A 24,832-nucleotide genomic window follows, 5' to 3' on the forward strand; every position below is an offset into this window, starting at 1 on the left:
AACCGCTGCGTACTACATCTGCATTGGTGGGCAAAGGGTATGCGGCAGCAGGTCAGGCTGGTGCGTGTCTGCACACAATGGCTGTGTTACAGGCATACCAAGCCGACCTGCTGAAAGAGTTGGATGAGGGCGAGGAGATAAAGTCAGATGACATCTCTGAGCTTCGGCGGACTGCTGATTTGTCTCTCCGCGTCACTAAGGAGACCGCCCGCCTTAGACATGTGAAGGAAACCTTGGTTCTTGTCTCAGGGCCCGGTGTTGGGAGCTCCTTGTCGCCATGTAACGCTAGCGACGGACACATCCCTCACCGGTTGGGGAGCGGTCATGAATGGCCACCCTGCCCGTGGTCTGTGGCGCGGCCGCCATCTCATGTGGCACATCAATTGGCTGAAGATGCTAGCCGTGTTTCGGGCACTGAGACACTTCCTCTCAGACCTAAGAGATCATCATGTGTTGGTGCGCACCGACAACACATCGGTGGTCTCTTACATCAACAACCAGGGAGGTCTCCATTCACGCCCCTTGTACAAGCTGGCGCACCAGGTCCTTGTGTGGTTCCAGGGCAAACTCCTCTCACTGAGAGCAGTGTACATCCCTGGGCATCTAAATGTGGGAGCAGACATTCTGACGAAACAGGGGCTGAGGCCCGGGGAATGGATGCTTCACCCAGAGGTGGTGAAGCAGATATGGAGAATTTTTGCTCATAGCACAGCTCATAGCTTCCAGTCTCTCAACCGAGGTTGTTGAGACCATCCTCCGATCCAGAGCTCCCTCTACGAGGAAACTGTACGCCCTGAAGTGGAGACCCTTCACTTCATGGTGCGGAGACCGCCAACTCGACCCAGTTAACTGCCTGATTGGTACCGTTCTGGAGTTCCTGCAGGCCCGTTTCTCCGCAGGGTTAACCCACTCCACCATTAAAGTTTTTACGTGGCGGCCATTGCAGCCTACCCCGCTCCTCTCGGTGGTCAGTCAGTGGGTAGACACCCCCTCGTTACACGTTTCCTCCGCGGTGCGCTGAGGCTGAGACCCCCAGTACGGTCCCGTGTCCCCACATGGGACTTGGCTGTGGTGCTAGAGGCTCTTTGCAGAGCTCCCTTCGAGCCCATCGAGGAGATCTCTGACCGACTCCTCACCATCAAGACTGCCTTCCTTTTGGCTATCTCCTCTCTCAAGAGAGTTGGTGATCTTCAGGCCCTCTCAGTGGCCCCTGCCTATCTCGACTTTGCGCCTGGCATGGCCAAAGCCTTTTCTCTACCCTCGAGCGGGGTATGTCCCGAAAGTTCCCTCTGTTACACCACAGCCCATCGTACTGCAGGCCTTCTGTCCTCCTCCCTTTAGGGAGCCAAACCAGCTGAAGCTTAATTGTATGTGTCCATTGCGAGCACTGGGCACGTACGTCCACAGAGCTGCCCTGTGGAGAAAGGCGTACCAGCTGATTGTGTTATGGGACCCCTTAGAGGGGTCTTCCTGCTACGAAGCAGACCCTCAGCAGGTGGATTGTGGATGCAATCAACACTGCCTATGAGTCCTCTCAGCTCCCCACACTGATGGGAGTCAGAGCCCACTCAACCTGGAGTGTGGCGGCCTCCAAGGCCTTTTTGGCAGGTGTGTCTATGCAGGACATCTGCAACACTGCAGGATGGTCCATGCCCCTAACATTTGTGAGGTTCTATGGCCTCGACTTGCGAGCTACTCTTGGCTCTTCTGTTGTCTCATCCTAGTTCACACTAGGCAGGGACTTGTCAGTTTGGCAGCGTGGACATCTCGTTCCTATAGCGTCTTTGGACGCAGCTCGAATTCCTGAAGGGGAACGTCTCAGGTTACGTATGTAACCATGGTTCCCCGAAGGGAACGAGACGCTGCGTCTCGTAGCCACACTTCCGGCATCCCTGCCAGCACTTGCTTCATTCCAAGAAGCTGACGCCGGTTCCACCACATGTGCTTTTTTTTACCAGCTGTTCATTACGTCACCCCGCCCGTGACGTCTCGCCCATCCTTTGGACTGATTACACATATGATTAAGAGCGTGGTCACACTGAAGGCATTTCCATAGCGTCTCCGGACGCAGCGTCACATTCCCTTTGGGGAACCATGGTTACATACGTAACCCAGTGGCGTTCCGTCCATATAAGCTGTGAATGCGCCGCATACCCAGGCCATCTGAGAGAATGAGTTCACGGGCTAATTAATATAAACATGATTATAAGTTGATACCTTATCATTTGAGATGTGACATGAAGCTTAATAAAGTGCTGGGAATAAATTAATACGTTTTCTGTAAATCTACGTCAGTGACGGAAGCTTCCGGGTAAGCGGATTCTCTGCAGCTTTGGCGCCTTCGCTCTTTTGCTGTGACCCGTCAGTATTGTAGCACATTCTCAGTGTTTTGCTGGTATGCGCATGATTTCATGCGTGAGGTAAGCTGTCCGCGAAGCGATAGCCCAAGCGGAAAAATGCGCTGTTGCTGCCAGTTCTCAATTGCCGAAAATTACATTGTGTTTGATGCAAAACTAACTTGACGAAATCATATGAACAAAAAAAACCAAAAAACATCATAACTGTATATTTTCATGCTTTCTCAAGCAAAGCAAATTTTGAAAGTCCACTAAAAACATATCTGGTCATAGACATGTTGACAATAATGTCTTTAACATTGTCTAAGTAGTAAATAAAAAAAAATAAAAAGTTTATAAAAATGTATATAAAATTTGAAATAATAACAAACATCAGGAAAAAATAGGAAACAATACCTTTGTTTTCCGTATACTTGTGTCGCTTACAGTTAAAGTCCTTCTGTGATTTTTATTGTTGTTTGCAACGTTACTTGGCAATATTTTAAAGATATTATTATTATTATTATTGATTTATGTTTTGGTATTTTGCATAGTCTATTATTGTCATCTGGGTGGGAGTGTTTAACTCCTATTCACTGGGAATAAAAAATAAATGAAAAAAATAAAATAAAATAAAAATCATTCAGTTGATGCAGAGAAGTATAGACCGGGGGAATCCCCCATCTCCCCACTGAATATTACGTAGCCTATCATAACGTAACTACGTGTAAATGTTATTTGGCTGGTTTTACTTGGAAAATTTTTCTAGCATTCGAATAACTATGGATAAACCTGAAACGATAGAAGGATTGGAGATGAATTTCATTTACAAATTAAAGCTGCAAGCAGCGATGAATGGGCCCTCGCACCCGGGCTCACCGCCGACCGGTTGCTTCAGGGAGAGAGGGAACGGTGAGCAATATGCATTTAAAAAGGCAAACATAGAGGAATATGTCAAAGTTATTTATATGTGCCAAACCTGCTGCCAGCTGGTGGCGCTATGTCTATAACTGAATATTGGCATGTAGATGTCTTCAGGGCAGCACTTTTATCAAACATATGAAGTTTGATGCCGATTGAAAGTAGTATGTTTGAGATACTATAAAGCATGACATTTCCTATAACCAAAAGGTGGCGCTATGATTATAACTGAATATTGGCCTTTAGGTGTCTTCAGGCCATGACTCTTACCAAACATGTGAAGTTTGGTGCAGATTGGACATTGCATGTTTAAGTTAGTGTAAAACAAGCCATTTCCTGTTGCCAGCAGGTGGCGTTATGATTATAATGGGATTTTGGCCTTTAGATGTGTTCAGGCCCGGACTCTTATCGAACTTGTGAAGTTTTGTGCAGATTGGACATTGCATGTTTAAGTTAGTGTAAAACAAGTAATTTCCTATTGCCAGCAGGTGGCGGTATGTTTATAACTGAATATTGGCCTTAAGATGTGTTAAGACCATTACTCTTATAAAACGTGTGAAGTTTGGGACAGATCGGACATTGCATGTTTAAGTTAGTGTGAAACAAGTAATTTCATGCTGCCAGCTGGTGGCGCTATGTATATAACTGGAAATTGGCATGTAGATATCTTCAGGCCAGCACATTTATCAAACATATGAAGTTTGGTGCAGATTGAACATTGCATGTTTAAGTTAGTGTAAAACAAGTAATTTACTGTTGCCAGAAGGTGGCAGTATGATTATAACTGAATATTGGCCTTCAGATGTGTTAAGGCCAGGACTATTATAAAAGGTGTGAAGTTTGGGGCACATAAGACATTGTATGCATGAGTTACAACAACTTCCTGTGTCATGGTATTAATAACATGCTTTAGTACTTAGTAAGCGTTGCTATCATGTTTGACCATTATTCTAGCAAGTTTAGCACACAATGGCATAATTTACAGTGTTTCTAAAAGTGCATCACTGTGTAAAACATGTCACTTCCTGTTGTCAGTAGGTGGCGCTATCACTATAACCGAATGTGAGCATGTAGATGTCTTCAGGCCAGGACTGTAATCAAACATGTGAAGTTGGAGGCAGATTGGACATTGTATGCCTGAGTTACAACAACTTCCTGTTTGATGGAGTTAGTAGCATACTTTAGCACTTAGCTAAGTGTTGCTAACATGTCTGAGCATGTTGATAACATGTTTAGCACACAATGGCATATTTTACTGTGTTGTTAATAGTGCATCACAGTCTAAAACATGTCACTTCCTGTTGCCAGCAGGTGGCGCTATGACTATACCCGAATACGGGAATGTAGATGTGTTCAGGACAGGCCTCTTATCAAACTTGTAAAATTTGGGGCAGATTGGACACTGCATGCCTGAGTTACAGCAACGTCCCGTTTCACTGCATTACTAGCATGCTTTAGCACTTAGCTAAGTTTTGCTAGCATGTTTTAGTATGCTTGTAGCATGCTGCCAGCCTATTTATCACTTGTTGACACTTTTTAATATGCACCTAGGAGTCCATTACAATGTTAAACATGTCTCTTCCTGTTGCCAGCAGGTGGCGCTATGACTATACCCGAATACGGGAATGTAGATGTGTTCAGGACAGGCCTCTTATCAAACTTGTTAAATTTGGGGAAGATTGGACACAGCATGCCTGAGTTACAGCAACTTCCTGTTTCACTGCATTACTAGCATGCTTTAGCACTTAGCTAAGTGTTGCTAGCATGTTTTAGTATGCTTTTAGCATGCTGCCAGCCTATTTATCACTTGTTGACACTTTTTAATATGCACCTAGGAGTCCATTACAGTGTTAAACATGTCACTTCCTGTTGCCAGCAGGTGGCGCTATGACTATATCTGAATATGAGCATGTAGATGTGTTCAGGACTGAACTCCTATGAAACGTGTGAAGTTTGGGGCAGATTGGACACAGCATGCCTGAGTTACAGCAACTTCCTGTTTCACTGCATTACTAGCATGCTTTAGCACTTAGCTAAGTGTTGCTAGCATGTTTTAGTATGCTTTTAGCATGCTGCCAGCCTATTTATCACTTGTTGACACTTTTTAATATGCACCTAGGAGTCCATTACAGTGTTAAACATGTCACTTCCTGTTGCCAGCAGGTGGCGCTATGACTATATCTGAATATGAGCATGTAGATGTGTTCAGGACTGAACTCCTATGAAACGTGTGAAGTTTGGGGCAGATTGAACACTGCTTACCTGAGTTACAGCAACTTCCTGTTTCACTGCATTACTAGCATGCTTTAGCACTTAGCTAAGTATTGCTAGCATGTTTTAGTATGCTTGTAGCATGCTGTCAGCCTATTTATCACTTGTTGACACTTTTTAATATGCACCTAGGAGTCCATTACAGTGTTAAACATGTCACTTCCTGTTGCCAGCAGGTGGCGCTATGACTATATCTGAATATGAGCATGCTGATGTGTTCAGGACTGAACTCCTATGAAACGTGTGAAGTTTGGGGCAGATCGGACATTGCTTGCCTGAGTTACAGCAACTTCCTGTTTCATGGCGAAACATCAAACTTTGTCAGGCCCCAGGAGACGCCCTTGACGAAAACTCTAGATCTTCGCAATTTAACATCGCAAAGGCCTTATGATTACACTCAGCAAATTTGAAGACGATCCAATTAAAACTGTAGGAGGAGTTCGTCAAAGTACGAAGCCTGGAAATTGCAAAAACTGCACAAAAATCGAACAGGAAATTCAAAATAACGTACTTCCTGTTGGGGTTTGGATTTTGTACCAAGAGGTTTTTTTGTAGGTAATGGTGTGTTACATGTGTGTACCGATTTTCGTGCATGTACATAAAACGTAGCTCGAGGCGCACTCTTTTGAAATATTATAGGTGGCGCTATCGAGCCATTTTGCCACACCCACTTCTGAAACCCATATCAGATGTAAATTTTCGCCAGTTCTGACCCGTGTGCAAAGTTTCATGAGTTTTGGAGCATGTTTAGGCCCTCAAAAATGCGATTCACTTTGGAGAAGAAGAAGAAGAAGAAGAAGAAGAAGAATTAAAGCTGCAAGCAGCGATGAATGGGCCCTCGCACCCGGGCTCACTGCCGACCGGTTGCTTCAGGGAGAGAGGGAACGGTGAGCAATTTGCATTTAAAAAGGCAAACATAGAGGAATATGTCAAAATTATTTAAATGTGCCAAACCTGCTGCCAGCTGGTGGTGCTATGTCTATAACTGAATATTGGCATGTAGATGTCTTCAGGGCAGCACTTTTATCAAACATATGAAGTTTGATGCAGATTGAAAGTAGTATGTTTGAGTTACTATAAAGCATGACATTTCCTATTGCCAAAAGGTGGCGCTATGATTATAACAGAATATTGGCCTTTAGGTGTCTTCAGGCCATGAATCTTACCAAACATGTGAAGTTTGGTGCAGATTGGACATTGCATGCTTAAGTTAGTGTAAAACAAGTAATTTCCTTTTGCCAGCAGGTGGCGCTATGATTATAATGGGATTTTGGCCTTTAGATGTGTTAAGACCATTACTCTTATAAAACGTGTGAAGTTTGGGACAGATCGGACATTGCATGTTTAAGTTAGTGTGAAACAAGTAATTTCATGCTGCCAGCTGGTGGCGCTATGTGTATAACTGGAAATTGGCATGTAGATGTCTTCAGGCCAGCACATTTATCAAACATATGAAGTTTGGTGCAGATTGAACATTGCATGTTTAAGTTAGTGTAAAACAAGTCATTTCCTGTTGCCAACAGGTGGCACCATCACTATAAATGAATATTGGCCTTAAGATGTGTTCAGGCCAGCACATTTATCAAACATGTGAAGTTTGGGGCAGACCGGACATTGCATGTTTAAGTTAGTGTAAAACAATTAATTTACTCCAGAAGGTGGCAGTATGATTATAACTGAATATTGGCCTTCAGATGTGTTAAGGCCAGGACTCTTATTAAATATGTCAAGTTTGGGGCAGATCAGACATTGCGTGTTTAAGTTAGTGTGAAACAAGTCATTTCCTGTCACCAGCAGGTGGCGCTATAATTTTAACTGAATATTGGCCTTTTGATGTGTTTAGGCCAGGACTATTATAAAAGGTGTGAAGTTTGGGGCACATAAGACATTGTATGCATGAGTTACAACAACTTCCTGTGTCATGGTATTAATAACATGCTTTAGTACTTAGTAAGTGTTGCTAGCATGTTTGACCATTATTCTAGCATGTTTAGCACACAATGGCATAATTTACAGTGTTGCTAAAAGTGCATCACTGTGTAAAACATGTCACTTCCTGTTGTCAGTAGGTGGCGCTATCACTATAGCCGAATGTGAGCATGTAGATGACTTCAGGCCAGGACTGTAATCAAACATGTGAAGTTGGAGGCAGATTGGACATTGTATGCCTGAGTTACAACAACTTCCTGTTTGTTGGAGTTAGTAGCATACTTTAGCACTTAGCTAAGTGTAGCTAACATGTTTGAGCATGTTGCTAACATGTTTAGCACACAATTGCATATTTTAATGTGTTGCTAATAGTGCATCACAGTCTAAAACATGTCACTTCCTGTTGCCAGCAGGTGGCGCTATGACTGTACCCGAATACGGGAATGTAGATGTGTTCAGGACAGGCCTCTTATCAAACTTGTTAAATTTGGGGCAGATTGAACACCGCATGCCTGAGTTACAGCAACTTCCTGTTTCACTGCATTACTAGCATGCTTTAGCACTTAGCTAAGTGTTGCTAGCATGTTTTAGTATGCTTGAAGCATGCTGCCAGCCTATTTATCACTTGTTGACACTTTTTTAATATGCACCTAGGAGTCCATTACAGTGTTAAACATGTCACTTCCTGTTGCCAGCAGGTGGCGCTATGACTATATCTGAATATGAGCATGCAGATGTGTTCAGGACTGAACTCCTATGAAACGTGTGAAGTTTGGGGCAGATTGAACACTGCTTACCTGAGTTACAGCAACTTCCTGTTTCATGGCGAAACATCAAACTTTGTCAGGCCGCCAGGGACACGCCCCTTGACGAAAACTCTAGATCTTCGCAATTTAACATCGCAAAGGCCTTATGATTACACTCAGCAAATTTGAAGACGATCCGATTAAAACTGTAGGAGGAGTTCGTCAAAGTACGATGCCTGGAAATTGCAAAAACTGCACAAAAATTGTACAGGAAATTCAAAATAACATACTTCCTGTTGGGTTTTGGATTTTGTACCATGAGACTTTTTTGTAGGTAATGGTGAGTTACACGTGTGTACCGATTTTCGTGCATGTACATAAAACGTAGCTCGAGGCGCACTCTTTTGAAATTTTATAGGTGGCGCTATCGAGCCATTTTGCCACACCCACTTCTGAAACCCATATCAGATGTAAATTTTCGCCAGTTCTGACCCGTGTGCAAAGTTTCATGAGTTTTGGAGCATGTTTAGGCCCTCAAAAATGCGATTCACTTTGGAGAAGAAGAAGAAGAAGAATAATAAACGGAGCAATTCCAAGAGGGTCCTCACACCATCGGTGCTCGGGCCCTAATAAACGGAGCAATTCCAAGAGGGTCCTCGCACCTCGGTGCTCGGGCCCTAATAACCTAAGGTAGGAATGTGCATACTTTTAAAATGACACCTGCCACAGTGTTTTCCTCTTTGAGTGTGTCCTAAAAGCGATGGGGAGGGGTCTTAATTTTAGAACTCAGCATACCCAGTTTAAAAAGTCAGCGCTCGCCACTGACGTAACCTGAGATGTTTTTAATCAGCTGAATAACTACTTAAACTCAAATGTATATCTGGACAATTTTCAATCTGGTTTCCGAGCACATCACAGCACAGAGGCCGCACTTATTAAGATAATAAATGATGTTCGCTTCAATTCTGATTCTGGTCAATATCAGTGCTGGTACTACTAGATCTTAGTGCTGCGTTTGACACTGTTGATCATACCATACTTCTAGAGAGACTGGAAAACTGGGTCGGGCTTTCTGGGATGGCACTCAAGTGGTTCAGGTCATACTTAGAAGGAAGAGGTTATTATGTGAGTATAGGAGAGCATAAGTCTAAGTGGACGTCCATGACATGCGGAGTCCCACAAGGCTCAATTCTTGCACCGCTCCTGTTTTGCCTGTATATGCTCCCACTAAGTCAAATAATGAGAAAGAACCAAATTACCTATCACAGCTTTGCTGACAATACCCAGATTTACCTAGTCTTATCTCCAAATGACTATAGCCCCATTGACTTCCTCTGCCAATGCATTGATGAAATTAACAGTTGGATGTGCCAGAACTTTCTTCAGTTAAACAAGGAGAAAACTGAAGTCATTGTATTTGGAAACAAAGATGAAGTTCTCAAGGTGAATGCATAGTTTGACTCTAGGGGTCAAACAGCTAAAAACCAAGTCAAAAATCTTGGGGTGTTTCTGGAGACAGACCTTAGTTTTAGTAGTCATGTCAAAGCAGTAACTAAATCAGCATACTATCATCTCAAAAACATTGCAAGAATTAGATGTTTTGTTTCCAGTCAAGACTTGGAGAAACTTGTTCATGCCTTTATCACCAGCAGGGTGGATTATTGTAATGGTCTCCTCACCGGCATTCCAAAGAAGGCCATTAGACAGCTGCAGCTCATCCAGAACGCTGCTGCCAGGATTCTGACTAGAACCAGAAAATTTGAGCATATCACACCAGTCCTTACACTGGCTTCCAGTTACATTTAGGATTGATTTTAAAGTACTTTTACTCGTTTATAAATCTCTAAATGGCCTAGGACCTAAATACATTGCAGATATGCTCACTGAATATAAACCTAACAGACCACTCAGATCATTAGGATCGAGTCAGTTACAAATACCAAGGGTTTACACAAAACAAGGGGAGTCCGCTTTTAGCTATGATGCCGCCCGCAGTTCAACCAGCAGATGTGCTAAAACAAATCCAGACTCAAAACTCATCTGTTTAGCTGTGCATTTGTTGAATGAGCACTGTGCTACGTCCGAACAGATTGCACTATGTATAATAATTCTATTCTTAAATGTTTTAAATTCTATTAAATCAATTTTTATATCACTTTGTTTTTATTGTTGTGATTATTATTTTAAATTCCTTGTTTTTATTATTATTTTTAATGACTATTTCACTTCCTTTTATGTAAAGCACTTTGAATTACCACTGTGTATGAAATGTGCTATAGAAATAAACTTGCCTTGCCTATTGTAAGGGTTCAAGCTAACATAACTATGTAGCAGGGACATCTCTGATTTTTGTTTTAGTTGGTAAACAAAACCTTTATATTTTTTGTTCAGTTAGATTTATCAAATGTGTAAAATTACTAGCATATTAAATTTCACATCTATACATTTATATAAGAAATTAATACATTTGAACCACTGAACTGGAATGAGCATTAACGTTTACACTTTGTAAGTGCACATTTCTGAGGAGGACTAGAGAGAGCATGTGCGGATATCAGTAACAAAGGAATTTCCTGTAGTAAAACTACCTGTAGTATAAGTTTATTTAAATCCCTGGTGGAATCACGAGTGGTAATGAAATAAATCTGTTACAAGCATATTGATAATATTCCATTTTTAAATGGAATTGGGGTGTTAAGGAATTCCTGGTTACAGTGAATGAGTTTGGTGGTTTGGTTTTAATTGGTAATCTAATTTATTGTGTGTTTTATAGCAGACGTGGAAATTAGTGCTGTCAATCGATTAAAAAACTAATCACACATTTTTTCTGAGATTAATCGCAATTAATCCCACCTAACATTAAAGTCTTTAAATATACTTTCATATTGCAACGATTTCACATTCAATCTTCAAATTAATGTAAAAACAACATAAAGACAGTATATTTTTAATATTTGTTTAATGGCATATTTTTTGACTGAAGGCCAGTATCACTGATACCAATTAATACTGATTTCCCTATAAAAAATGTTCCCCCTAATATTTAACCATTGACTATAGCCATTCAACATTACAGTATAATTAAGAGCATTTTAACATTTAAAATGCATGCCCCGCAGCAGAAATAAACAGAAATTGAATAAAGTTATCAAACACTAAATACTAAACTAAATACAGATGAATCCTTAAAGCTATAAAAGTTATTGATTTCCTCTTTTTTTCTATTTTTCTTTGATTAACATATATCACATCAGCTGGTTATTAGGTTGTTTTGGCTGCTATTTCTTTAAGAACTGTCGCTGCTGAACGTGACAGATCTGACAATATTCTCTCAACTCTCTTTACCTTTTCTTAAAGTCTCTACTAATGAGTTGATTCGAGTCTGTTAGATGAGGGAGACAGTGCTGGCATGCTCCAGAACAGTTTGGAAAACCATTTCAGAGACACGTTCCTGAATGTGACTCATATATAACATATTACATGCATGCGCAGTTTTAAGGCAGCTTTTAATATTTTTTGGTATCTTCATGACTTAACTGACCACGACACTGCATGCATGTAGTTTCATTTGCACTTTGATATGAAATGATAAAGGCTACAGCGCGCCGGTGCCTTTGTGCGTGCAATCGAAAATCACACGCTACAAGCACATGCAACACGTTCTCACTCCCGACTCGTCACATATTGATGCTTGGTCAGGACCCTTTGGCATCACTTTTTGAGGCACAGGGTACCTCTTTAGCATCATTGTCCTCCGTCGCTTTAAATAAGAAACACTTGGCGTCAATATGCCGACGCAAAAGGGACTGGGAATTTTATCGTCATAATTAAATTATGTATTTGGTAATAAAATTGCCATTATTGCATATATGTTGGGGTGTGATTTTTCAATGTAAACAGTCACAACAGTTTTATTTATATTACATTATTTACATGTAACCTGCCCCTAAACCTACCATTTGTCAATAAAACACAAGATATAACAGGCAGATATAACTACCGTCATTATTTATTCAAACAGTATTAATATTCCATGTCTTCTGAGGCAAAACGTTTGATTTGTGAGAAGAATAGACACGATCGCTGTCTCCGTCCGACATAAAGCTCTTCCTGTGTGCTGCAGTCTGTGCGCAATTTCAAAAAATGCCACCAGAAGAAGCCTTACGTCAGCTTTGGTTGTTAAATGCTATTGGCTCTTGTATGTCTCGTATATTGTTCAGAGGTGGCTAGGTTTAACGTAGTGGAGGGGTTAGGTGCTCCAATGAAAGTATAAATTTATATAAAATTATTTTAATTTTTTACAAATGCATGCAAACCTCTAAATTAAGACAAACAACTGAAAACATCAGAGGACCCTGCACATCGAAAAATGACGCTAAAAGGGTACTTTGAGCGTCAAAAAGCGATGCCATGTGGTCCTGACCAAGCTTCAATATGTGACGAGTTGGGAGTGAGAATGTGTTGGCACATACCGTTTCCACGCTCGTTTGACTCACGCCTGGTGCTGAAGTGCGTGCCTGAAACGTCTCCCGTTTAATGTGGTCGTAAAGACATTCTGTGACTAAATTAATTCTTGTCAAGAAAAAGGAGACAGAAGTAGCAGTTATGAGTGAGGTGGCCAACCCAAGGCTCTGCCCCTGCGTTAACGACGTTAAATATTATTAACGTGTTAAACTGAAAAAAATAATCGCCTGCGTTAACACGCTAATTCTGACAGCACTAGTAGGAATACAGTATAATGTATGATGTTTAATGTGAATATGATTATATCTATTTAATGTTATTTTTTTTATTTATTTGTTTTGTGTAGAATGAATGGTTTGTAAAAGTCACTCTCTCTCTCTGCTCTTTGTGTCCTTAGAGAAAGATCAGGCTCAGATGTGTTCAGCTCTGTGTCTGTGAAGAGTAACTGGTCAAAGGATGAGCCACCGAAATTCAGTGAGAAAAAACCATCATCTATCAAAAGGTATTTCTTTATTTAAAAAAATAAAAGTTTTTACTGAAATTTTGGGGGTAGGGTTAGGACTTATCATGATACTACTACTACTGCTGAAAACCCTTGAAAATTTCCTGGAATTAGTGTGAATCTTCATCATAGCAGTAGAAAACTGCAGCAGAATGGAAGTTAGCATGAAACAGCAGGGTTTGCTCTGGCAGACTGGAAGTTTTTGGTAATCAAATTCAGGTAGAATAATAGATAGCTTAAGTCACCCTTCCTTTCAAAAAGAGTTTAGAAATTAAATTGATTTAATTTATTTCATTAAATTTATTAACTCATAGCAGAACTGTGTGATTGATTACCAGGGCTTGAAATGAATTCATGTGCAACAGAGAGGTTAATCCAATGCAGCATTCATTACAAATGAGTCATAGTTAATGATAAGAACAAGATAGCTAGCAACATAGACTATTGTAAGGGTTCAAGCTAACATAACTATGTAGCAGGGATATCTCAGATTTTTGTTTTAGTAAACAAAACCTTTATATTTTCTGTTCAGTTAGATGAATCAAATGTGTAAAATTACCAGCATATTAAATTTCACATCTATACATTTATAAAAGAAATTAATAAACTTGAACCACTGAACTGGAATGACCATTAACTTTTACACTTTGTAAGTGCACATTTCTGAGGAGGACTAGCGAGAGCATGTGCGGATATCAGTAACAAAGGAATTTCCTGTAGTGAAGTGTTTATTTCTCTCTCATGCAGTTTTGATGATTGTTTGCCCAAAATGATAAGGCAGCGGCTATTTGCGCTAAGTGTAAATAGCGATAGATGCTATTTACACTGTGAAAATAGCATATTTTCTTAGTGATAGATGCTATTTACACTAAAAGCAAATAGCTATAGATCTTATTTACACTAAATTAAAATAGCAGGATTTTCTGCTATTTATTATTGCAAATAGAGGCAATTATCTGCACCTCAGTATTGTAGTATGTTATAAAAAAGTATGCAATAATAATGTATTGAGTGTAAATTATAGTATTAATCCAAATTATTAAATGGATGCTGCCTTGTTGGGACAATAAGCCCTCCCTACACCTACCATAACCTTAACTGATTCTTTATGTTCAACCTTTCGATTATTTCCTTCATTTTTACTGAAACTAAATGCCTTTGCAATATGATATGAGATTTGAAAAGGAGACAAAAAGTTCGCCAAAAGGCGGATTTGAACTCGGGTTGATCGCGTTGAAAAGACTACAGCATGCACTTTATCAACTGTGCCGCTGACACTGTTGTTTGGAGGTGTCTTTTGTAGTGTTGACTAGCCCAATGACATGCTCGTGGTCGGAGTTAGTGTAAATAGCCTCTGCCAACAAGGCAGGCTATTTGCACTTAGTGTAAATAGACACTCCGAAATGATAAACACAGCTGTGAACCTGTTTCATATTATGATTTGTTTTTTTGTGTGATTTAGCAACAAAGGACAGAAGACCACAGTAAATATAGGTGCAGAATTTACACGGTGGGAAACTCTAAAAGCACAGAAGGGAATGAAGAATGATGTGGAACTGGCAACTTTTCTTCTTAACCGGTGGGAACACAAAATTATCTTTTAGATACCACAATTTAACTAAAAGGTTTAATTTACAATATGCATAGTCAACCATACCAAAGTGCATAATACATTTTTCTATGACATGTAACTTAGCTTTTGAAAGGGTGTACGCTCTGCCTTTTAAAGCGAATTTAGCACTTCACAATAAGTGCTAAAATGCTCTGCATCCCATAAACCAAAAGGTTCAAGAGAAATGCTTGTGTTCCTAAAAAGCCAACATTTATTTTGTCATGTCAGTTGTGTGATGATATTGACATTGGCTACGACCTTCTGACATTTTCAGCCATTGATATGTGATGTCATCAGTCGATTTTTCAGAGATTAAGGACATCTATGTGTGCTTTCATGAAATAAACAAATAGAGAGAGAAAAAAATCTAGAGAATGGCTTTGTTTGCAAAAAAAAAAATAAAAAATACTGTTTCCTACAAATTCTCTAATATTGTAAATTATTTCCCTAACAGGATTCAATATGAGAAATCAGACTTCCAGAATAACCGCTTCAAAAAGAATTTCAGAGAAAGTCTTGTCTGGATCTTCCAGGTGGGGAAAAAATATTGTTTATATTATTAAATAAAGTAAAAAAAAAAAAAAAAGTAAAATAAGGTTTATATTATAACAAACAAATACATTATTCAACAAATTGCCGCCTTGGAATTATAAGGTTCTTTCTGCATTCTGAGCAGTTATGAGACGTTGAGCTTCAAAGTTGTTCCGTTCCATAGACTTCTGTAGATAGAACCCTTTTTGTTTTCTAAAAAAAAAAAGGCCCAAAATGTACACACCTTACAAAAGAACCATCACATAATGTAAATAAGTTGTCACAGAATAAGAATATGTAAATAATTCAATTTTGACAAAAATGTCAGATAGAACCTTGTAATTCCAAGGTGACGAAATGTAACATTGCATATTTTATTTGTTGAAAAAATGACAGTTAATTAATGTCTGCAGTGTTTCCTTATGATTTTAGTTGTGCACACGTCAACATCCCTGCTGTGATGGACTCTTTTTTTTTTTTTTTTTTTTTTAAGTTGGTAGAGGAAAATCTCATTAAAAACAACCTCTACAGCTTTCATATCAGCATGGCTTGTGCTGCTATCAGTAGGAACATACACACAATCTATTCTAACTTAAATTACTTAACAAATTATTCAGTTAAAACATTAAAGTTACAGTTATATGCAATCAATATTTAGCAAGCTATGCATGATATACAGTCATATACTGAATAATATACAGTCATGTGGACATTTGGAAATGTTCATTTTCCCTAACTCAGTTCTGGTTCTTTCTGTTACATTTTTTTTTTTTACTGTTTTTGCTAAGAAGTTTACTAACATGTAATGTTGCATCAGTATCATCAATGAGTCATGTGAAATTGCAGCACCGATGCTCATAGTGGCGTGCACAGACCTCCATATGGGCAGGGGCGAAATAGCGTTCGAGGCCACGTGGACTGAGAGGGTGGGGGTGGGGGTGATTGCGGTTTTGGAGGTGGGTCCCCCTCACACCTACACCGGGGGCACCTACACTGTACCAAAAGGACACTTTAGCATCAGACCTCAAAGGGGCAGGAACCCCTGGCAACCCACCAGTCCACGCCACTGAGTGGCAGTGTGCCTGGTAAATTGCATAGGGAAACACTGGTTTGAAATTTTTTGAGGTACTTTCAATAATTTGACTTAAAATGATTGAATAAAGTTTGATATGATAACTGATGATAACTTATTGTAACTGATGTTCTAAAATTATATTAAATATTAAATACTTATGTTCTAAAAATGTCATTTTTCGTCTATACCATTGCTATTTTGTAGTTATATTTCTTACATTATCACAGCTTCAATAATGCTTTTTACTGTTGCCTGTCTGTAACGTGTTTGACCTCATGTTCGTATGTGGATGTAAGATTTAATTACATTTTATTGTTGTAATCTTTATTTTTATGCTTTGATTTTAGGACCTTGAGTACAAAATAATTGTATTTCTGAAGACTGAACTGGAAAAGTTTAAGAAAATATTAAAAAAAGAGAACACACAATACTTTGTCCAGGACTTTATAGAGGACATGTGCAGTGTCAAAGAAGCAGCTCTTGATATCACACTTTACTTCCTAAAAAATATGAAGCAAGATGAACTTGCAGACACTCTAAAAGGTAAGAGGCTCATGAGCATCTGTCATACTCTCACTTATAAAATGAGGAAAGAAAAGTAGGATCAAGTGTTCTTGTTGTGTTTGTTTAGATGAGCTGGTCTTCATTCATCAACGACAACTTAAATCAAACCTGAAGAAAAAGTATCAGTGTGTGTTTGAAGGAATTGCAAAGCACGGCGACTCCACACTTCTGAAGAACATATACACAGATCTCTATATCACTCAGGGTGGTAGTGAACAGGTCAATACTGAGCATGAGGTAAGGCAGATTGAAAAAGTTCGCAGGCGTGCTGAGTCACAAGAGATACAGGTTGAATGCACAAATTTGTTTGAAGCATCTGAACAAGACAAGGAGATCAGAACTGTACTGACAAAAGGAGTTGCTGGCATCGGGAAATCCATCTCTGTTCAAAAGTTTATTCTGGATTGGGCTGAAGGAAAAGAAAATCAAGATATCAACTTTATATTTCCTCTTCCATTCAGAGAGATTAACTTAAAGGAGAAAGAAAAACAAGGTTTGATGAGCCTTGTAAGCCAGTTTTTCCCAGAGACAAAAGGACTGAACCTTACAAGAAATGATAAATTCAAAGTCCTGTTCATCCTTGATGGATTGGATGAATGCCGTCTTCCTCTAAACTTTAAGGAGAATGAGACGTGGCGTGATGTATCTTCACCAGCCTCTCTGGATGTTCTCCTGACAAACCTCATCAAGGGAAATCTGCTTCCTTCTGCTCTCATCTGGATCACCACCAGACCAGCAGCTGCCAGTAAGATTCCCCCTGACTGTATCGACCGGGTGACAGAGGTCAGAGGGTTCAATGATGCACAAAAGGAGGAGTACTTCAGAAAAAGATTCACGGATGAGAATCAGGCCAAAGAAATCATTGATCACATTAAACAATCAAAGAGTCTCTTTATTATGTGCCACATCCCAGTCTTCTGCTGGATTTCAGCCACTGTTCTCCAGAAGATTTTGGAGGAGAAAAGAAATAATGATCTGAAAAATAATCAGGCTGATGACGCCTCCAAAACACTTCAGGAATCAAATACTGAAGACACTCCTAAGACTTTGACAGAAATGTACACACACTTTCTCCGCTTTCAGATGCTGCAGAGTAGACGAAAGTACGATGGAGAATATACACCAGATGTTTCCTGGAATAAAGATGCCATCCTTTCACTGGGGAATCTGGCATTTCATCAGCTGGAAAGAAACAACTTGATCTTCTATGACACAGATCTGGAAGCCTGTGGTATTGATGTCTCTAAAGCATCAGTGTATTCAAGCATGTGTACCCAGATCTTTAAGGAGGAAACAGGTATCACTGTTGGTACCATGTACTGCTTTGTTCACATGAGCATTCAAGAGTTTATTGCAGCCCTTTATGCACATCTGTTTCTAGACATCAACAAGAAAAATGCATTTGTTCAAGAGTCTACAGAACAGGAAAACCAAAATGACACCATGATTGATTTGCTCAAGACTGCAGTGGACAAGGCGCTTGAGAGTGACAATGGACACCTGGACCTATTCCTTCGCTTCCTTCTTGGTTTGTCACTTAAGTCTAAAAAAACACTCTTACGAGGTCTATTGACACAGCAAGATGGCAGTGACGGCAGTGACCAGAGCACAAAGGACATAGTTGAGTACATCAAGCAAAAATTTCAAGATAATCTTTCTCCGGATAGATCCATCAATCTGTTCTACTGTCTGAATGAACTGAACGACCAAACTTTGGTAAAAGAGATTCAAACCCACCTCAGCAAAGGAAGTCTCTCATCTGCTGAACTTTCTCCTGCCCAGTGGTCTGCTTTGGCTTTTGTGTTGTTGACATCAGAGGAGGAAATGGAGGAGTTTGAGCTTCAGAAATTCAAGAAATCAGACGAGTGTCTCATTCGACTGTCACCAGTCATAAAAACCTCCAAAAAAGCTTTGTTAGTAATTTGTCATATTTTGCACTCATATTAAAAACATATATATCGATAACCCTCTATAATTCATTTTTTTTACTCATATGCTGCCTGCAAGTTAATTCTAAATAACATGCCAAAATTATTCTTTCTATATAGTTTAATTGAATATATTGTTGAATATATCATGTTCAATTTTCATATCCATTAGTTTAACTATATACAAATAATTTAAACCTGTGTATGGTTAAATTATGATGGAATAATTTAGGGCTAAATCAGCTTATCAAAGTCCGTTATGAAAATGTGATTAATCACGTCTGTGCACTGATAATATCTGCAAGTTATGTCACTTTACAATAGTGAATAATATTTGTATGGATTAAGATGCATCAAAATATAGTGAAGGATACAGAATGTGCTCTTGTGGGAAAAATTTCACGGAGCACATGTGAGAATGCTTTATATGATGCACTTCAAACAAAAACATAAGCATATAGTGTAACATGATGTGTGTGCTGTTTAATGCATTTTGAGATGTTTCTTTCCTCAGTGTATAAGTTACATGCACTTGCAGTTATATGTTTAGATGTAAATTTAAGAAAATCTTGCAAGTATATGCATTTTGCATAAAGGTTTTTCCTGCCACCAAGTCTCTGTTGAACTTCACAGACTTCATTAATCAAGCACCAACACGCACATGCACATCAAACAAATAGAGCACATTAAAAATGGAGTGCAATAATTCTAACTAAAATATGCAGATAAATAGGTTTAAAATGTTACGTGAAACTAACTTATATTTAAGGAGTACAGTAACTCTAAAGGCACTATTGTATAGATATAATTAATATTTTGAGGGAGTGTAATTGTTACCAGTTAACATTTTGTCTGTGTTTTCGTTTTTTCTTCATCATTCTTAATTAAGTGACTTTAAAATGTTGGGCAAGCAGTTTTGCTTTGCTTTGTTTTTTGCTTCTCTTTTTTTTGCATATAATGTATATAGCCTACTTAGATACATTCACCTAACTAAATGTTTGTTTTCTTTGCCTCCAGTTTGCACATTATTAGATGATGTGGCTTTTTAATAAAAAAAGGAAATAAGTATTGACTTAAATATTGAGTCTTAATTAATCAAATAAAGAATTTACAGATATCAAAATAATATTAGCTGCAGACCTACATCAAAACCATAAACCCTGGATTTTTTGTCATGCTTAAGATTTTATGTAGCAAATATCACTGTGTCTGAAAATCACTGATCTATGAGCCTTACAGTATATGTAATTTTTACGTAAAAATATTTACATTTTTGTATTTACCAAATCTATGTATTTACCAAATTCTATGATTAAATTTCCCTTGTAGGTTAAATGATTGTAATTTAACAGACAGAAGCTGTTCAGCTCTGGCTCCAGTTCTTGGATCAGACTCTAATCTGAAAGAGCTGAATATGAACAATAATAATCTGCAGGATTCAGGAGTGAAAGTGCTCTGCACTGGACTGCATCATGTAAAGTGTGAATTGGAGATACTAGTGTAAGTTGTGTGAAAACAGACAAAAACTGAGCTGAATCAAAATTGAAAGTTTAATTTGTTTTACAGTATGATATATGCTTCATTTAAAAATGTTGTTCATGTTTACTTTTGTTTTACATTGTGCAATATAGAATTATATTAATTTAAGAACCTTTTTTTCAGGCTCAGTAAGTGTGAGTTGACTAAGGAAAGCTGTTCAGCTCTCGCTTCAGTTCTTAGTTTAGCCTCCAACAGTTTGAAGGATCTTGACCTGAGCAATAATAATCTGCAGGATTCAGGAGTGAAGCTGCTCTCTGATGGACTGAAGAAGAATTGTAACCTGGAGAAAGTCAGGTGAGTTGCTGTCTAATGTATTAAAGGTCTCTGGGCCTTTTGTTTGCATCCATATTGAGTTATGGATTTGTTTTTTATTTTTATTATTATTATTATTTTTAATTAATTTGTTAAAGGAACAAGGATTTTTAGAATGACTGATGAATCATCTAAATGTTAAATTTCCATTCCTGTTCTAGACTTTCAAACTGCAGTATCACTGAAGAAGGTTATGAAGCTTTGGCTTTAGCTCTGAAATCAAACCCATCAAACCCTTCACACCTGATAGAGCTGGATCTCACAGGAAATGATCCTGGACAATCAGGAGTGAAGCAGCTTGATGATTTACTACAGGATCCAAACTGTCAGCTGAAGAAACTAAGGTGAGACGTGATGAAATAAAACTATGGATAAAATGCAAGGGCGTCGTTTTCAGATTCACTCTGGGACCCGGTTTCACTCTCCCAAAATGCCGGATTCGTCTGGACCAAACGCCTATACGATACAAAATTTTTGCATATACAGCTAAATGCGTATCCGTGTGGACAGGGCCTAAAGGCAGCACAAACACTTACTTTTTTAAGTTGAAACAACTTTTTTTTTCTAACAATGAATGAGCTTTACAGTCTAGTGCTGCTGTTGTCATCATCAGTATTTATGTATAAAAATAATTGATATTAAAAATGTTAAGGGATAGCTTACCACCAAATGAACTTTCATCATTTATTCCATCAGGTTTTTGGATCCTGCTGCAGATAAAGCCTGTCAGTATGTGACTAGAATTGTGGGTGAAAACCCGTTACTCCTGAGAGAGCTGAATCTGAGTGAATGTGAACTAGGAGACAAACGAGTGAATCAGATCGCTGCTCTACTGCAGGATAAACACTGTAAACTCAACACACTGACGTGAGTACTGTTCATGATTTATTACATAAAATGTAAAACCTATTTCAAAATCTTTAAAATATAATATTATTTTTAGGGGTGTCCCCGACTAAGGATTTTCATAGTCGAATCGGAATTTTCGAATCTTGCTGATAGCCGACTGATAGTCGAATCATATGTTTGGGGGCGGGGCAAAATACATTACCAAGAGTCAAGTCAGACATTCGACAGTCATAATTACTGACATTAACACACAGGGAAAATGTGTAATGGACGCCTCGAAAATACAAAAATAATGTTTTATGTTTTGATTAAAAGATATTTCACATTAAAAGTCAGTGAAACCCTAAGAATTCACAACATTTTTTACAATAGTGCTCTCACTATAACATCATGTATATGACAGTAGTTATTAATGTTCTGCATTTCTGTTTTGAGCTGCTCGTGCTGAAGATGACTAGTAGAATGAAGCATATGATAGCAGGTTTTTAATCAATGGGATTTAACTCATCATTTGTCTCATATAGAATACGCTTCGTTATTTATACAACATAAGGTTAATATTATGACTTATAGGCTATCTGCACAAAATGCCCCGAACGCATGAACGTGTCTGAGCGGCACTGAATGTGCTTCTTTTGAGGACGTGTTCTTCACGCAACAACGTGCAGAAACATGGCAACTAAACTCACAGCGTTTTATTATAAAAGTGTTCACATTATAATGTTATGTATATGGCAGTCCCAGTCATAGTTATTCATATTCTGCATTGTTGTTTGTCCTGCTTGCGCTGTGCTGAAGAGATAATCACCATAGTACTGCAATGAAGCGCTTTACTGCAGTGCAACTCAACCAAATGCATCTTATACGAGATAAATAATATATACACAATATATATAAACCGGCTGAAATGTTTTGAAATCACTTGTACCTTACCTGATCGAAAAAAAATCCAGTCTTTCACTCTGCCTGTGTCAATTTAAGTCTTGTTAAAGATTTAAATCCCTGCCGCCAAGATGCCGATCTGTCCATCACGGATTATGGAAAGTGAAACTTAAATCTAGAGGGTGGTTGGATTTATTCACGCAGGTTAAAATATTTATTTAAAGCTTCTTTATTTTTAGATTCCTATTTACAGCATTATCTTAACAGGCTGTATATTAAGTTATTGGGAGAAAACCGGTAATTCTATGTGAAATCAGATATTGAGCACCCCCCATATAGCCAAAATGGTATGATCATAACACCTCTGCGAATATTTGACTGTGAGATTAGGAGTCGAATCAGGCTCCTCCTATCAAATCTTCGACTATTCGGGGTCACCCTAATTATTTTATATTATATTGTCAGTAGCTTGCTTGGATAAGGACTGTCATTGTTCCTTAAAGGTGTTGAGATCAACTAAAGATTGTTTTCTGTCTTTGTTTTCTTTCTCTGCAGGCTGAATAATAACAGTATTACTGCAAAAGGTTGTGTTGCTCTGACTTCAGCATTTATTTTAAATCCTTCAAACCTGATAGAGCTGGATCTGAGTGGGAATAAACTAGGAAACTCAGGAATTGAGAAGATCTGTCCTCTGTTGAAACATACACAGTGCAGATTAGAAAAACTGAAGTGTGTATTTTCATTTATGTACATTTCTGCATGTAAATATAAATGTATTGATGTGTAATTTATTCTGTATCTTTGTGCTTTTTGTTTGATCCGGTAAACTTTATAATACAAACAAAATCAACAAAACAAGAGAAACCAAGGTGACAAGGGAGCAGCAAGAGATGAACTGACAACACCAATGATGCATCCATCAATGAACATTACCAGACAATGAACATAGAAAACAAAAAGGTTTAAATAAACAGGGGGAATTAGACTAACCATACAGGTGCAAAAAATCAGGGAGTAATGAGACAGCACATGAAACAGGAACAGAGAAAAATGACAAAACTACATTCACAAAATCACAAAGATACTGAATAAATCTCAAAATGTCTGTTGGATTAGATCAAATGATAAAATCTAGATAATTGTGGAGACAAAAATATAAATTTAATTTGTTTTGTTTTTTTATTTGACTACTTACAATTTTATTTTTTTATGTAATAATTAGACATTTAAATGAAGCAGGTGATATTAAGGCATTAGCTGCTGTATTTATTATTATTTTTTTATATAGACTTTCAGACTGCAGTATCACTGAAGAAGGATATAAAACTCTGATTTCATCTCTGAAGTCAAACTCACACCTCATAGAGCTGGATCTCAGAGGAAATTATCCTGGACAATCAGGAGTGAAGGGGCTCATTGACTTACAGCGGGTTGAATGCTGTAAATTAAAGACCATCAGGTGACCATCAGCTTTCAAATATTTAAAAGAAGCCACAGACATAGAGTCAGTAGTGTACATGCAGAATTAGAATGACAGGAAAAAAGAATTTACTGAAGTTTAAAAAAATCAATAACACAACTGAATTTCATGAGTCTGACACTCGTGTTTTCCAAAACAAAACATAATGTACATAATTAACATGAATAATTACAAATTATGCTTCTCTATTACCTGAATTGTATAATTTTATTTCCTCAGCAAAACTGGAGGCAATAATCATAACTATGATGTAATTATCATAACTACATTGTACCCATAAGGAGGATGAGAGCTCCAAAAGGCATGAAATCTAATTTAGTATCTAATTTCAGTTCTTTTCTACTTCCTGTAGGTTTTTGAAAAGTCCTGCTGCACAGGAAGCGTGTTATTATCTCAATGAAGTACTGGGTATAAATCCATTAGTACTGACAGAACTGGATCTGAGTGAAGATAAAATAGGAGATCTGGATGGAGAGAAACTCTCTGCTCTTTTGATGGACTCTCATAGCAAACTGGAGAAAATCAAGTGAGTAAATATGATGTACACATATCTTCTGTTTATTCATATGTGTCTGCCAGTCACATGTGTAAGCAGATATGAAGACCTGTTGATCTGATGTGTGTTGAATATGTGCTGTATAATAAATAATGCTGTTTTGTGTTTAGGCTGAATAATTGTGAGCTGACAGAGAAAAGCTGTTCAGTTCTAGCTACTGTTCTCTCCTCCAAAACCATCCTGAAAGAGATGAACCTGAACAACAGCCGTCTTCTGGACTCAGGAGTCAAAAAGATCTGTGAGGGACTGAAGAATCCTGTGTGTGAGCTGAAGAAACTCAAGTAAGTACATTTCACCATCAGTTACACTCAACAACACTAGGCCTGCCATATTAA

General features: G+C 38.5%; 1 protein-coding gene across 2 annotated transcripts in view; it reads left to right on the plus strand.

Annotated features, from left to right (window-relative positions):
• Positions 1-24,832, plus strand: part of LOC131529786 (uncharacterized) — a 137,930-nt gene that overhangs the window by 40,411 nt on the left and 72,687 nt on the right. For both annotated transcript variants that reach the window (XM_058759681.1, XM_058759682.1), the window contains exons 8-20: positions 13,065-13,169; positions 14,632-14,748; positions 15,236-15,314; positions 16,735-16,930; positions 17,019-18,864; positions 20,209-20,379; positions 20,542-20,712; positions 20,892-21,074; positions 21,427-21,597; positions 23,017-23,190; positions 23,750-23,920; positions 24,294-24,467; positions 24,608-24,778. In XM_058759681.1, coding sequence (XP_058615664.1) covers positions 13,065-13,169; positions 14,632-14,748; positions 15,236-15,314; positions 16,735-16,930; positions 17,019-18,864; positions 20,209-20,379; positions 20,542-20,712; positions 20,892-21,074; positions 21,427-21,597; positions 23,017-23,190; positions 23,750-23,920; positions 24,294-24,467; positions 24,608-24,778 — 3,729 coding nt within the window. The remainder of the gene's footprint in view (positions 1-13,064; positions 13,170-14,631; positions 14,749-15,235; positions 15,315-16,734; positions 16,931-17,018; positions 18,865-20,208; positions 20,380-20,541; positions 20,713-20,891; positions 21,075-21,426; positions 21,598-23,016; positions 23,191-23,749; positions 23,921-24,293; positions 24,468-24,607; positions 24,779-24,832) is intronic.

The sequence above is a fragment of the Onychostoma macrolepis genome, chromosome 22, assembly GCF_012432095.1.
Source record: "Onychostoma macrolepis isolate SWU-2019 chromosome 22, ASM1243209v1, whole genome shotgun sequence".
NCBI classification, from domain to species: domain Eukaryota; kingdom Metazoa; phylum Chordata; class Actinopteri; order Cypriniformes; family Cyprinidae; genus Onychostoma; species Onychostoma macrolepis.